At 33.2% G+C, this 13,442-nt stretch overlaps 1 protein-coding gene across 9 annotated transcripts in view; it reads left to right on the forward strand.

The window, feature by feature from the left end:
- Positions 1-13,442, forward strand: part of LOC134283821 (otoferlin-like) — a 96,374-nt gene that overhangs the window by 29,708 nt on the left and 53,224 nt on the right. For 7 of the 9 annotated variants that reach the window (XM_062766304.1, XM_062766311.1, XM_062766307.1 and 4 more), the window contains exons 8-24: positions 925-982; positions 1,604-1,735; positions 2,041-2,103; positions 4,364-4,448; positions 7,001-7,116; positions 7,231-7,271; positions 7,780-7,966; positions 8,162-8,348; positions 8,568-8,785; positions 9,089-9,197; positions 9,334-9,638; positions 10,010-10,198; positions 10,345-10,461; positions 10,581-10,733; positions 12,306-12,498; positions 12,792-13,051; positions 13,221-13,382. In XM_062766304.1, coding sequence (XP_062622288.1) covers positions 925-982; positions 1,604-1,735; positions 2,041-2,103; positions 4,364-4,448; positions 7,001-7,116; positions 7,231-7,271; positions 7,780-7,966; positions 8,162-8,348; positions 8,568-8,785; positions 9,089-9,197; positions 9,334-9,638; positions 10,010-10,198; positions 10,345-10,461; positions 10,581-10,733; positions 12,306-12,498; positions 12,792-13,051; positions 13,221-13,382 — 2,575 coding nt within the window. Of the gene's footprint in view, positions 1-924; positions 983-1,603; positions 1,736-2,040; positions 2,104-2,868; positions 2,954-4,363; positions 4,449-7,000; positions 7,117-7,230; positions 7,272-7,779; positions 7,967-8,161; positions 8,349-8,567; positions 8,786-9,088; positions 9,198-9,333; positions 9,639-10,009; positions 10,199-10,344; positions 10,462-10,580; positions 10,734-12,305; positions 12,499-12,791; positions 13,052-13,220; positions 13,383-13,442 lie in introns of those variants that run through there. The other 2 variants (XM_062766305.1, XM_062766312.1) reach the window with 2 other exon arrangements.

A 13,442-nucleotide genomic window follows, 5' to 3' on the forward strand; every position in this document is an offset into this window, starting at 1 on the left:
ATGTTGATACATATTGATGAGAGATATGCAACTGCATCAACATTTTTGACCTTGACCTCTCATTTGACCTTGACCTCAATTTCTAGTGTCAAACTTCATATGCTGATACATACTGATGTAAGGAATTCAACTGCATCAACAATTTTGGCTTTGACCTTTTATTAGACCTCGACCTCACTTTTAACATATTGTGTTTAAGTCAGTTTAAATTAAAGACATCATTCTAGATATTTTTATCAAACTTCATATGTTGATACATATTGATGAGAGATATGCAACTGCATCAACATTTTTGACCTTGACCTTTCCTTTGACATTGACCTCACATCTCCAAATCAGTGTCAAACTTCATAAGCTGCTAGATATTGAGGTAAGTATTTTAAGTGTATCATCATTTTTTACGTTGACCTTTCATTTGACCTTGACCTCATTTTTATCCATTTGTGTTTAAGTCAGTTTTAAAGAAACCATTTATAATATTTTTTTGAACTTCATATGCTGATACTTACTGATGAGAGCTTTTCAACTGAATCAATAGTTTTTGACCTTGGTATTTCCTTTGACCTTGACCTCACTTTAAACTAGTGTCAAACCTCATATGTTGATACATACTAATGTAAGCAATTCAACTGCATCACTTTAAAGATATTTTGATCAAATATCATACACAAATACAAATTTTCATGTTGCTTTACTAATATACCCTCGGCAGGGCATTCGTGTCTTATGGACATATTTCTGGTTTTAAAACTCTTTATCCCTGAAAAAGCAAAGCAATGATTGGTATGATATTTTAAATTAAGCTTTAAACCTTTCAATAGTGTGATTTTCCTAGCCAAAGTGCTCAGGTGAGTTATGGAGCCTTTAGGCCTCTGTTATGTGTGTTTAAGTATGAGTGCTTTTGCAGTAGTTTTGTAATTTTAGGTCTAAAGACAAAGTTCCAAGAGTAGAACAGGCTTCTATGAAAGCTCAGGATTTTCAGGTTTGTGGGCAAAAACAAAAGTCACAGAATAACTCTTCAGAATCAGTGTATTTCAATATGTAAATATTTAATGGCACTTAATCAGAATACATATTTACCTATAGACGTTTTCTCCCAATAAAATTGCAAAATTTCTGCAAACCAAGAAAATGGGCCATTGTAGAATTAATTGATTCAATAGTGACACATTTAGATATCTATCAATCTGATAATGGTTAATGTAATGAAACTATCATTTGAATTTTATGGCACTTTGAATTTTTTTTCAACCTGGTAATTATTATGGTTGATATCTAAAGTTTCTATCAGTCAAGTGATATAAATACTGTAAACCAACTTTTATTTGTGTGCAAGAAATATTCAGGAGTTTCGTGATCTACTTTAAATCGGGAATATTAATCGTTGCGAACCATTTATTTTGCTTTGTATTTGTAGAGAATATTTCCTCATTCATGAAAAAAAAAAAAAAAAAGATGATGTGAAAAATATTTGGTTTACAGTGATGTAAAATATTAAGCAAGTGTGTAGAAGAAAGATTATTATCTGACCAACATATTGCAAAAAAAACCCAAGTAAAGCATTAGTAATGAAGGTCACTAATATTCCCCCTGCATATTGAAGGTCTGTATAACGGTGATAGAGGCCAGACAGTTGGCGGGGTTAAACATGGACCCAGTAGTCTGTGTTCAGGTCGGGGACCAGAAAAAATACACCAGCGTCAAGGAATCCACCAACTGCCCTTACTACAACGAGGTATGCTAATGGAATGGTCAATTAAATTAATAAATTAAATCAAATTTCCATATTTGATCAAGGCTCAGGAATCACAAATTCTTATCATTAGATTTGATCATTTTTTATGAACTCTCCGAAATGTTCTGGCTTTCATATGTAGGACATTTTCGATCAAATTTATGCAATTCTGTATTGGTAAAACATTCTTTGATGCTTATAAAATTACATTTATGTTGTCATTGTCTAATAATTATGGTACAATTTGTTTGCTATAAGTTCAAGTTTTAGCAATAATTATTCCAATTTTCTGCTGTTTTTTCCAGTACTTTGTGTTTGATTTCCACATGGCTCCGGCAATGCTGTTTGACAAGATTGTCACCTTAACTGTAAGTCATTACCCTGGATACACATCTTAAAATAAATGCAGGTTGTTTTTGAGTTAATGGAGACAAACCCATTTAGATTCCAAATGAGCACGTTATTTTTGTAGTATAATGAAATTTGTTTTCTTGTTCTGGAATTGATAATAATTAAGATAAGTGAATCTACATTAACAATGTTGTTTTATTGAAATAAGTTCTATATGGTTGAAATTAATAAGTGTAAGTATTTTTAAAGTGTCTAACATTTATTTCATGACATTAATTGCAGACATAATCGTGAAACTTTCCAGTAATTAAATTAAGTTAATAATATCAAAGGAGACAGTCTTCTTTTAAAAATTATCAGAATGAGATTTTCAATGGTTAAACATTTCTTAAAATGAAAAAAAGTAACAGTAAATCTTGTCAGCATAGTTTATTAAAATAAAAAGTCAACATTTAAGGTCCAATTATAAGATATAAGGCCCTGGGATCATGAAACATCTTAAGTCAAAATTTTTCTATTATACAATGTACTAAAATGAAATGTAACTTTTCTCAATCATTTTTCGCAAAATATGTATCTGCAAATTTAGAAATTAATTCACTTATTAATTAATGATCATTTTAAAGGCAATTGAAAATCTAACTTAGGTCTAAGACTGTTTTATGATCCTGGGGCCAAATCTTTAGGCTAACTTTTCAATTTTTTGAGGGCAATCATACAATTTTATAATTGAATCATATAATGTAGAAATTTATTTGATGTAAATGTTATTTGTACACTAGGTCCTACATTCACGTAACTTCTTGCGTGCCGGCACAATTGTTGGATTTTTCAAGATAGATGTTGCAACTGTTTATCTACAGAATGGTAGAGCGTTATTTTTTTCGGTTTCCCATTAGCATGTTTCTTTGGGAGCATGGTCGCTCTTTGTGGGTAAAAATCCTCATGTTTTAAAGTCTTAAAAGATTAAGGAAGATTCTTTTTTGTTTATTATTTGAAAGTGCATGAGCAAGATCGATATTTTGTTGAAATTAATGAGAAATTCCTGGAGATTTAGAAGATGGAAAATGTGAGGATTTTTTTTAGTTTTGCACATGTTGTGTATGTTATGTGTAATCCCATATTGATTTGCCAATTCATCTTCTTTTTATACCAGTATATCATGCATTTTGGGAACAAAAAGCATGGTTTTATGAAATTGCCAGTGTAAATAATCATGCTACTTCTTTTTTATTGGAATTAACTTTCCACTATGGATAAATGAATTTCACAAAAATTAGTTGAACCAGAAATTCTAAGCTAAATTGAAAAAAATGTAGAAAGCTGTTCATTTCCATTTTAGCCATATTTGTTAAAAATCTACTGTTGATGTCATATGGATAATTGGTCATTCAAATGACATAGATGTATACTAGGATAAATACATCATTTTCAAAGAGAAAAGAATAAAAAAACAAACAGAAAATGAGAAAGAAAATTCAAACATTACTACACAACTTGATGTATTATTCTGATATGGGTTTCTTAGATTTTAATAGCTAGCATAGTCCTCTTCTACTGATCGATGTAAAATAATTAGTTAATTATGTAACATTTGACATTCTCTCCATATATTTACGTAACCTGTCACAAACCCAAATTAATTTACTAATTAACAGGCTCTTTCAGTACCAGTAACTAGGAAATTTCCAGTAAAGCTTCACTGTTAGGAAGAATTTAATCGACCATTCCCAAATAATGAAATATGCATGCTTGAAAAAAAACACCTCCCTCTGCAAAAGAAGAAAATCATTTTTACATATTAGGCAGCTGGTTTGATTTATTGCAAAATACTTGTATAAATTGCAATACTTGTATAAATAATAGCAATTGATAAATTTAATTTCAAAGTGAGCATAATGTACATGCATTTTGTGAATTAAAAGAGAACAAGCATTCAGAATCTTTACTTTTCTTTTTGAATTGATTTAAATGCACTTTTCAATTTTTTTTTTTTTTTTTTACAAATTGTTTGTAGTGTAAAATTACAATATTCTTATGATCCTTTTTGCCAGCTGTTTTCATATTTGTCAGTGTTGCTCTGTTTGTTTAAACTATTCCAACAAAGAACATCCTTCCATATGATATGAACCCAGATTTAACCTACACGCCCGATGATTCCAGATTTAGTGGACCCTTTATGCATGAACAGCTTTAACCATGTGGTGGCACCACTGTACCATTTTGTATGTATGGTGACCGCTTTTTGTCTTACTTATGTGTCCATGCTGTCTGTAGGTTTGTCAGTCTGGGCGTCTCCTCCGATCCAACAAGCCTCTCGGAAACTACAAACTGGATGTAGGCACTGTGTATGCTGCAACAGGTACCACATCTAATCCACATTGTTGTCAAGCATGGTTGTTATAGAAACATAAATGCCCCCTCCTCCATGTTGTATATAGCCAGCAAAAACAATGTTTAATTTTTATATGTTAGGTAAAAAGAAAATAATTGAAAAATATACATAAAAGTAACAGAAATGTTTTTGATAATCTTTTAGACTTCTTGCTTATGCATATTTATTTTTTTTACAGTCAGATTAATTTTAAATAGTAGAGACCATTTCACCCATAGCTAATAGTCTAGCATATAGTACAGATTACCATTATAAGTGCATTTGAAATGTCAAAGTGTATGAACTAGGATATTTCATGAGTATACATGTATATAATGTTTACTGTGTTATCTAATTACATTTTCCTCTTGATAAGTACTAGAAATGAGAATGATGCAGTCTTCAGTTTGATCTTTCATCCCCATATTACTAATTTCAATTTTTTTCAAACATCGAATTGTCCTTAGGTCTTGATTAAGCCAAAGATAATCATCTTGACATTTAAATAATCTTTTTTTGTGGTTAAATAAATGACAGTGACTCCCTGTATTTGGGTAGACTAATGAGACTTGTCAATTAAAGATACAAGACAATCGTGGCATCAAAGTGATCTATAGACTTCTGGAGACAGTTCTTCCATGTCATTCATTCTCAGAAGATTTCAGAATGGGATTGTCAATTGGTGTTCTTTAATAACTAAACTCCATCTTTAAACCTGACAAATAGCTTTGAAAAAAATTAATTTCTTTAAAAAAAAATGGCACCTGACAGAATCCTTGCAATATTATCCTAGTTACTTTCAATGTAATAATATATTTTTACTGTAAGATTGATTTAGAGTTATTGATAAAAAAGAAAAACATGTTATAACTACAGTGGCTTAGCGATTGAAATTGTAGTTCTTATGTGCACGTAAAAATGGTTAGATTACTAGAGATATTTCAATTTTGTGGTGTATATTTATTTTAGATAAATGTCATTTCTTCATGTAAACTCAGTTATTAGAAAATAATTTTTTCAGAGAAACAATTCTTTTCTATTCCACTTTTGTATAAGGTTTAGGACCCCAAAAATGAGGAGTTTCCTTATTGTTATCTATGCTTATTTTCTCTCTGTTAAACAGTCAAACCTCTCTTTCTTGAGCTCAAAAGAACTGCAAAAAAACTTTGAGATATCGAAGGTTTTAAGATATTTAAGTTATAAAATACTCATATGAATGAGTTAGAAATTCCAAATAACTAAGATTTCAACATATTCAGGTTTTTTGTAATATCACTGTTTGAGGTATCAAAGTTGTACTGTAACTGTAAATGCATGTCTTGTACAGGATGGTGCAAATGTCCTCAAAAACACTACAAGGATGAAAAATATTAGCCACAGTTGGTCAAAGTGCTAAGTAGTGTATCACAAAAAAACAGAAGTTAAGTAAAGTAAGTTATCACCCAGAGCAATTGAATTATTTTCTTGTAGGTAATTTGTCTTGGGACACATAACTTGTATCCATTGTCAGACACCCAGCGTTCATTGTGATCAATCCATATAGTCTTTCCTTGGTACAGGGAACGTACATTCATTTTTGTCTATTGTCTAGGGGTTTTGAAGTTGATTCCACTTGACAATAAATACTCTGATTTCATTTCCAGTTCATTTTTGTAACTTCGGTAATTGGTTTTGTGAATGAACTAGGTTCATATTAAAATAAGGACTGTGTGAGTTTAACTTCAGGATATCACATTGATGTTGAAGCCCTGGTGTGATTTGATGATGTAATGAAACTATATCATAAGCTTAATTTGAGAACCTACCCCTAAGGTCAATGTTGAAATATGATTTTTTTTTTCAATTGTATATTTTAAATATTCCTTTATATGCAAGTGTTGGCTATTGGACATACTTATACTTTTTCTTGCATTATTATTGTAATCAATTAAATCTTGCAGTCTTAGCTATGGCTTATACATGTATCTGTAGGTTTTTAAAATTTTTCACTTATTTCATATTTTGGCTTTTGGGTCATTTGAATTTTCTATCTTCATCACTTTAGATTTTTTAAAAATATTCCTGACACAGTATCCATGTATATCTAAACGAATATTTATATATTGATTGTAGAACTTTCCTTCTAAATTGAGCACCATATTATCATATTGATCAGCTTATCACTTAAATATTTCCTGTCTTAAATATTTCATGATTATATTCATCAGTAGCTACAATTCCCTTACAAAATCAATGTTAATTGTCACAGATTTGACAACTTAGCAATAAAAGATAAGAAAAATTCTTTGATAATCAATGTTTCAAAGAGCATTGCAATAAGGAAAAAGATGTTTCTGTGAAATATTCATAAAGCAGCAAATTGAATGTCTGGATATTTTTTCTTCTTGTTATATAATCATTACATATAATGAAAAAAAAGATGGAGAAAAATACATTTTCTTTAATTGAAAGTTAAAAAAAAATATAACAAATATAATGTTTTTTTTCTTGAATTTGAAAAGCTAAGAACTTGATTGATCAAACATCAAAACTTTTAATAGATCACCAATTTTATCACAAATGGGCAATGCTAACTGACCCAGACGACATCAATGGAGGGGTCAAAGGTTACCTGAAATGTGACATTGCTGTGGTGGGCAAAGGGGATTCTGTGAAGGTAACAACCAATGAAACAAAAGTAGTTGATAGGTTTGAAAGAATGTGAAATTATAAAACACCTACAGAGAGATTGGTTGAATGTCTTAAAATAAATGATTGTTTTCTTTTGAAGGTTCCACCAAAAATGGAGCAAGATGATGATGATATAGAAGGGTAATGATTTATTTAAATAAAATGTAACAAATGTAAAATGTAACCTGTAATACATGAAGTAAAGTTCTGTTAGTAAGCACCCTTGCTGTATTCCTTGGGAATTATTGCACACTGTTTATATTATACCAAGGTGCACACTGTTTATATTATACCAAGGTTTGAGAGCGAATAATAATAAATTCTTTTATTTAGACAGGATAGCACAATTAGTACATATTACTAGTTGCACACTGTTTATATTATACCAAGGTTTGAGAGCGAATAATAATAAATTCTTTTATTTAGACAGGATAGCACAATTAGTACATATTACTAGTTTACATTGTGGACCTGTATAAAACATAAACTCATTTAAGAACAATTTCTTCACCTGTTTGAATTATATTTTTGCAAAAATGCTGATTTAAAAGAAGGCAAAGAATTACAGTTTCTAACAGAGTCGGGCAACTGGTTCCATAAAATTGCATTTGAAACTTAATATAATTATGTATTGAGTTGTGTGTTACAGGAACTTACTTTTACCTGAGGGTGTACCAGCAGACAGACAGAGAGCCAAGTTCTGTATCAATGTATATAAAGCAGAGGGTCTGCCCAAGATGAACACTGGTATAATGGCCAATGTCAAAAAAGCCTTCACAGGAGAAAGCAAGGATCTAGTGGATCCTTATGTTAATGTTTCCTTTGCTGGGCATCAGGTATGCTATTACTTTGCTTTTAAGTTGTAAAACATATTCTAGAGAGTTGTGAGAATGTTCAAAATCTAAAGATGTTAAAATTCTCTCTTAAAATTTACTGTGATGTGTTCTGCTGCCCTAGAAACTTGAAGCTTAAAACATTTTCCAAGGCATGTTCTTTGAAAAGCCTTTTGAGTTGTATTTGATGTATTGCAGGGAAGAACCTCGGTAAAGAAGGGTTGTTATGAGCCGGAGTGGAATGAACAGATTATCTTCACTGAGATGTTTCCTCCCCTGTGTAGGAGGATCCAGATACAACTCAGAGACAAGGACAAAGTGAATGACGATGTGATAGGAACACACTACATTGATATTGCCAAAATCTCAAATGAAGGAGAAAAGGGTAAAAATCTGAAAGATGGACACAGACAATATTATTTTTCTTCTCTGAAAAAGTATCAGGAGCACTATTTTTTAAAGAAACAGTTTAATTTCTCTTTTTTGTGGATATTATAAATATAAAAAAAAATGAATTTTTAATGGCTATCATTTCAAAAGTAAATAATTCAAGCTTGTAATGCTTTGGAACACTTCTGGAAATGACCTCTCTTCTGTTCTTTAGGTTTCCTCCCAACCTATGGTCCCTGTTGGGTGAATCTGTATGGATCCACAAGACAATACAGTCTGCTGAATGAGAACCAGCACCTGAATGATGGATTGGGTGAGGGGGTGTCCTATAGAGGGCGCATGTTGATTTCTCTCAGGACAGAGGTCATGGAGAGTGCTGACCTTGGAGGACCAGCCACAGTAGAAGTCTGTACTGCACTGCCCATTCCAGAGGTCAGTTCTGTCTTAATGCCCTCTTCGCTGGATATAATAATGGAAATCCTTGACAGTTAATTTTTTTAATAATCTGCTTTGCTCATTTCAGAAGCTAGTGATGTTTGTATCATAGTTTTTTAATCTCACTGAAAATGATGAGTTTTTCCTCTAACCGAATACAAAAAAGTTTTTGTTTATTCAGTAAGATTCAGTATGAATCAGTAACATGCACAAATAAGCTACATGATCTATCCAGAGAATCTGTGAGTGAGGTTGACTTTCGTTTTGTATCTTAAACTTTAAAATGTTTATTCATTTCAGAATGCAGCTGGAAAACTTGATGAGTTCTTTCTGTTTGGTTGTTTTATGGAAGCCTCTATGATTGATAGAAGACTGGGAGAAAAACCTGTTCATTTTGAAATGAGCATGGGTAAGTGTGAAATTTCAAAGCTTTTCCAAAATATCAATATTTTTTATCTTATTCAATATTTATGCATCTTATTTCATTTTCACTGTAACCTAAATGGTACAACCTTATGGAACATATTTCCTAATATCCTTTGTAGGAAATGCAGGCAATGTGTTGGACGGGTATAACCCCCCGACTAAGAGAAGCAGCAGCAGTAGTTCTAGTGAGGAAGAATCGGAGGAGGAGACGGCTGATGATGCCCCCCTCCTGAGTGAAGTCGCCGTGGATACTCCAAAATGGAAGAGCACCACCCAGACACAGCGACCCTCCACAAAGGACAGGGTATACTACAACCTGCCGTACTATGAGGATAAACCGTGCGTGTACATCAAGCATGTGACAGAGGACCACAGAAGGAGAATGTACAACTCTAATATAGTGGACAGAATCATAGAAAAACTGGTCAGTTTCTTACCCCAAAAATCTTTGATTAAATGAATAAAACTTTTCTTCGCATTTTCAACATTTTGTTGAGAACAGTTTATGATTAGAAAATGTTTTGATGGCCAGTTTAAAAACAGGTTAATTTTAATACAGTTGAACTACTGAAATCTCCATTACCCTGGATATGTCTAAGTGATTTGAAAGTCCTATCTACTTATTCTTCAAGTATTTTACCTGTGATAAGTGAACTCTTAGGAAATCTCAAAGTATATTTTCTCTGTCCCATTGAATTCAGGATATCAAGGTTTGACTGTAAAACTTTGTCATTGATATCAGAATTTTTGTTAGAATTTAAATGAAAACTTTAATGAGATTTTGTTCTTTTCCAGGATGATGGGATATCTGAGGTCCATGAAATGATCATCCAGGAGCAGCCATTCCCAGAGAAGAGAATGAGAGGCGTGTTTGAGGAACTGGGTTCCTCTTGTTCTAAATTTGTCAGCATCGTCAAGGGAACCCAGGCCTCTGGAAAAACAAAGTTGGACAAAGAGCGACAGAAGTTACTCATCAGGGAGATGGTCAGTCTATAGTGGGGAAAATTGTGTAGATTTTTAAAAATGTCAAGAGAAGTCTGTTTCAAAAGTGTCTCCATTAATTGCCATCGTTTATGCGTAATGCAAAAAATGAATGGATTAGAAATTAAGTTGATGTAAATATTTTGCAGGACCATTTATCCACTTCTGCCAGAACAATGAAAACCACCACATCAAAACACAATCTGAAGGAGAAACTGAAAGTAGCCGGGCATTATCTTCAGAAACTTAAGTCATTATCTCACGAGGTGAGTAACAAAATTGTTGTACTGTAGTTTTTAATTTATAATTTGTATCAATCTAAATTTGGTAACAATTTTAGGATATGATAAAATAAGATTGATATATTTCTATTTTGCCATTGTAGCCACAACATGCCCTACCGGATGTGTTCCTGTGGATGATCAGTGTCAACAAAAGGATTGCTTACCAGCGGGTTCCTGCTCGTGACATCATCTACTCCATTGTAGAGGAGGAACGAGGCAAATTTTGTGGCAAACAGCAACTTCTGCTTCTAAGGGTAAGTATTTCTTCACAACCATCAAAGGATGTGAAATATTGTTTTGAGACCATTTCATTGCTTTATAGCTGCAGATCTGTAGGGTTAAGGTTTTAGACATATTTGTGTCTTTGACCATAACGCTATAGATCCAGTAATGCGAAAAAGGTGCAATTTACAGCGCAATATTTCTTCCGCACTTTTAGGGAGAATTTCTCCACTTTCTAGCATTCAATCAACTACCTCTCACTCCCTAATTCTAGGAACATTCCGTAGCCAATATGTATATTTTATTAACTCCCAACTTTATAGTTGTCTCTACAGGCAATAAACTGGCTTGAAGTGAATTTTCAGCAATCTAACAAATAATTTTAATCAAGCGAGTTTATCTCTTGTAGAGAGGACTATAACGGGTTGGGAGATGGATAAAATATACAGATTAGTTAAATAATGTGCCTAAAATTAGGGAGTGAAAAGAAGTTAATTGACCAATGCTGGAAAGTGGAGAAATTCACCCCAAAATTGCGCAAAAATATTGCGCCGTAAATTGCACCTTTTTAGCTCTACTGGTCAGAGACCAGAAGAGCTTATGCGATAGTAATGCGTCCGGCGTCCGTCCGTCCGTCCGTCTGTCTGTCTGTAAACAATTTTTCAAAATGCTACTCCTCCTACGGTTTTGGTCCGATTTCAATATAACTTGGCACACAAGTAGACTACACTAAGATACATAATTCTGTGTATCGATTTTTGATCGATGAACATTGTTGCCTTTGTTACTAAAAATAGAAATTTCTGTGAAATACTTTCAAAATGCTACTCCTCCTACAGTTTTGGTCCGATTTTAATATAACTGAGCACACAAGTAGACTACATTAAGATACATAATTCTGTGTATCGATTTTTGATTTCGATGAACAGTGTTGCCATGGTTACTAAAAATAGAAATTTCTGTGAAATACTTTCAAAATGCTACTCCTCCTACAGTTTTGGTCTGATTTTAATATAACTTAGCACACAAGTAGACTACACTAAGATACATTATTCTGTTTATTGATTTTTGATTTCGATGAACGTTGTTGCCGTGGTTACTAAAAATAGAAATTTCTGTGAAATACTTTCAAAATGCTACTCCTCCTACAGTTTTGGTCTGATTTCAATACAACATGGCACACGAGTAGACTACACTAAGATACACAATTCTGTGTATCGATTTTTGATATCGAGGAAGGATGTTGCCATGGTTACTAAAATTGAAAATACTCTAAAAGTTTATTAATAGCTACTCCTACTGCTGTTGTCTTATTGCAGTATCTTGCCACAAAAAGAGCTCAATCAAGCATCATTATTCTATTTATTGCTGTTGTAAAGTTTTAAGTCCCAAATGCTACTTTTCTCTTCCTTTGTTATAAGTACAAACCAGTAGAGCTTCAGTTTCGACAGAGACTTCTGGTTTACATTATGGGATCTGTAGCGTTATGGTCAAAGACACTGTATAAAACCATAAAACTACAGATCTGCAGCTAATTGCTTAAATGAACATGAGTCTAATTGGTTGATCTAAATGCAGAGAAATATGACAAATTTTAAATTTAGCTGCCAGGAAAGAAGGCCACTGGTCAGTCTGGGTGGGGGATTCAGGCCAAACTACAGGTTTACCTATGGCTGGGACTCAGTAAACATAAGAAGGACTTCCTCAGTGGACTGCCTAAAGGATATGAAGAGAGTAGGCTGCTGCAGATAGCCAACAAGCCCCATGCTGTGCCCCCAGAGTTCATACACTACAGTGGTAAGGAACTTTCTGTAGTAAACAAAGAGATGTGATGATTTCTGGTTGAATGGAAGTAGTAAAATTCTTTGTTAAATTTTGAAAAAGTGAATAATTATCGAGAGTTTTTTTGCCAAGGAATTCAGGATAATCTGGTTTTACTGTAATAACTTTCAAAACTCTGTATAAACAAAATGTCCCCAATAAAATTTCACAGCTGTTCCCTTCTGGAAATGCATTTACATCATTTTAGTTAAATTCACTTTGAGTTATCATATTGAATGTCAATCAACCTATTTGATCTTTTTCATCAGCCTGTGAGTCATTCCAAGTGAGATGTCACATGTACCAGGCCCGCAGTCTGATTGGTTCTGATGCCTCAGGGTTGTCAGATCCCTTCGCCAGGGTAGCGTTTGGAGATCAGAGTGTATGTACCCAGGTCATCGAGGAGACCCTCAGTCCTACGTGGGATGAGATGCTGATCATAAACGAGGTCACGGTTTACGGGCAGGTGGACGAGATCGTGGACAACCCACCTCTTATCATCATTGAGATCTTCGATCAGGACAAAGTGGTATGGATTCTTGTAGAATCAGAAGTTTGGTCAAAGACTATAAGTTTAAAAAATCTTTTCTTTAAAGACTCTGATATCCACTGTTAGGTTTCAAAGCAATAGCTTTAATCAGTTAATTGAAAATCTCAACGAAGGGAAATAATCCACAGTTCTTGCTTTCTCATCTCAGGGGAAGTCAGAATTCATAGGAAGAGCAATGGCCAAACCAGTTGTGAAGATGAAGAATGAGAAATACGACATGCCTAAATTTCCTCCCAAACTGGAATGGTGGGATATTTATCGGGGACCAGACAAGGCAGGACAGCTTCTTGCCTGTTTTGAATTGCTGCAGGTATGTTTGTTTTTGTTTGTTTTGTTTGTGCTTTTCCCATGTCATATGTTTATGTAGAGT

This window comes from Saccostrea cucullata, unplaced genomic scaffold (assembly GCF_032062105.1).
Source record: "Saccostrea cucullata isolate Sc308-1 unplaced genomic scaffold, CSIRO_AGI_Scuc_v1 ctg86, whole genome shotgun sequence".
Lineage (NCBI taxonomy): Eukaryota > Metazoa > Mollusca > Bivalvia > Ostreida > Ostreidae > Saccostrea > Saccostrea cuccullata.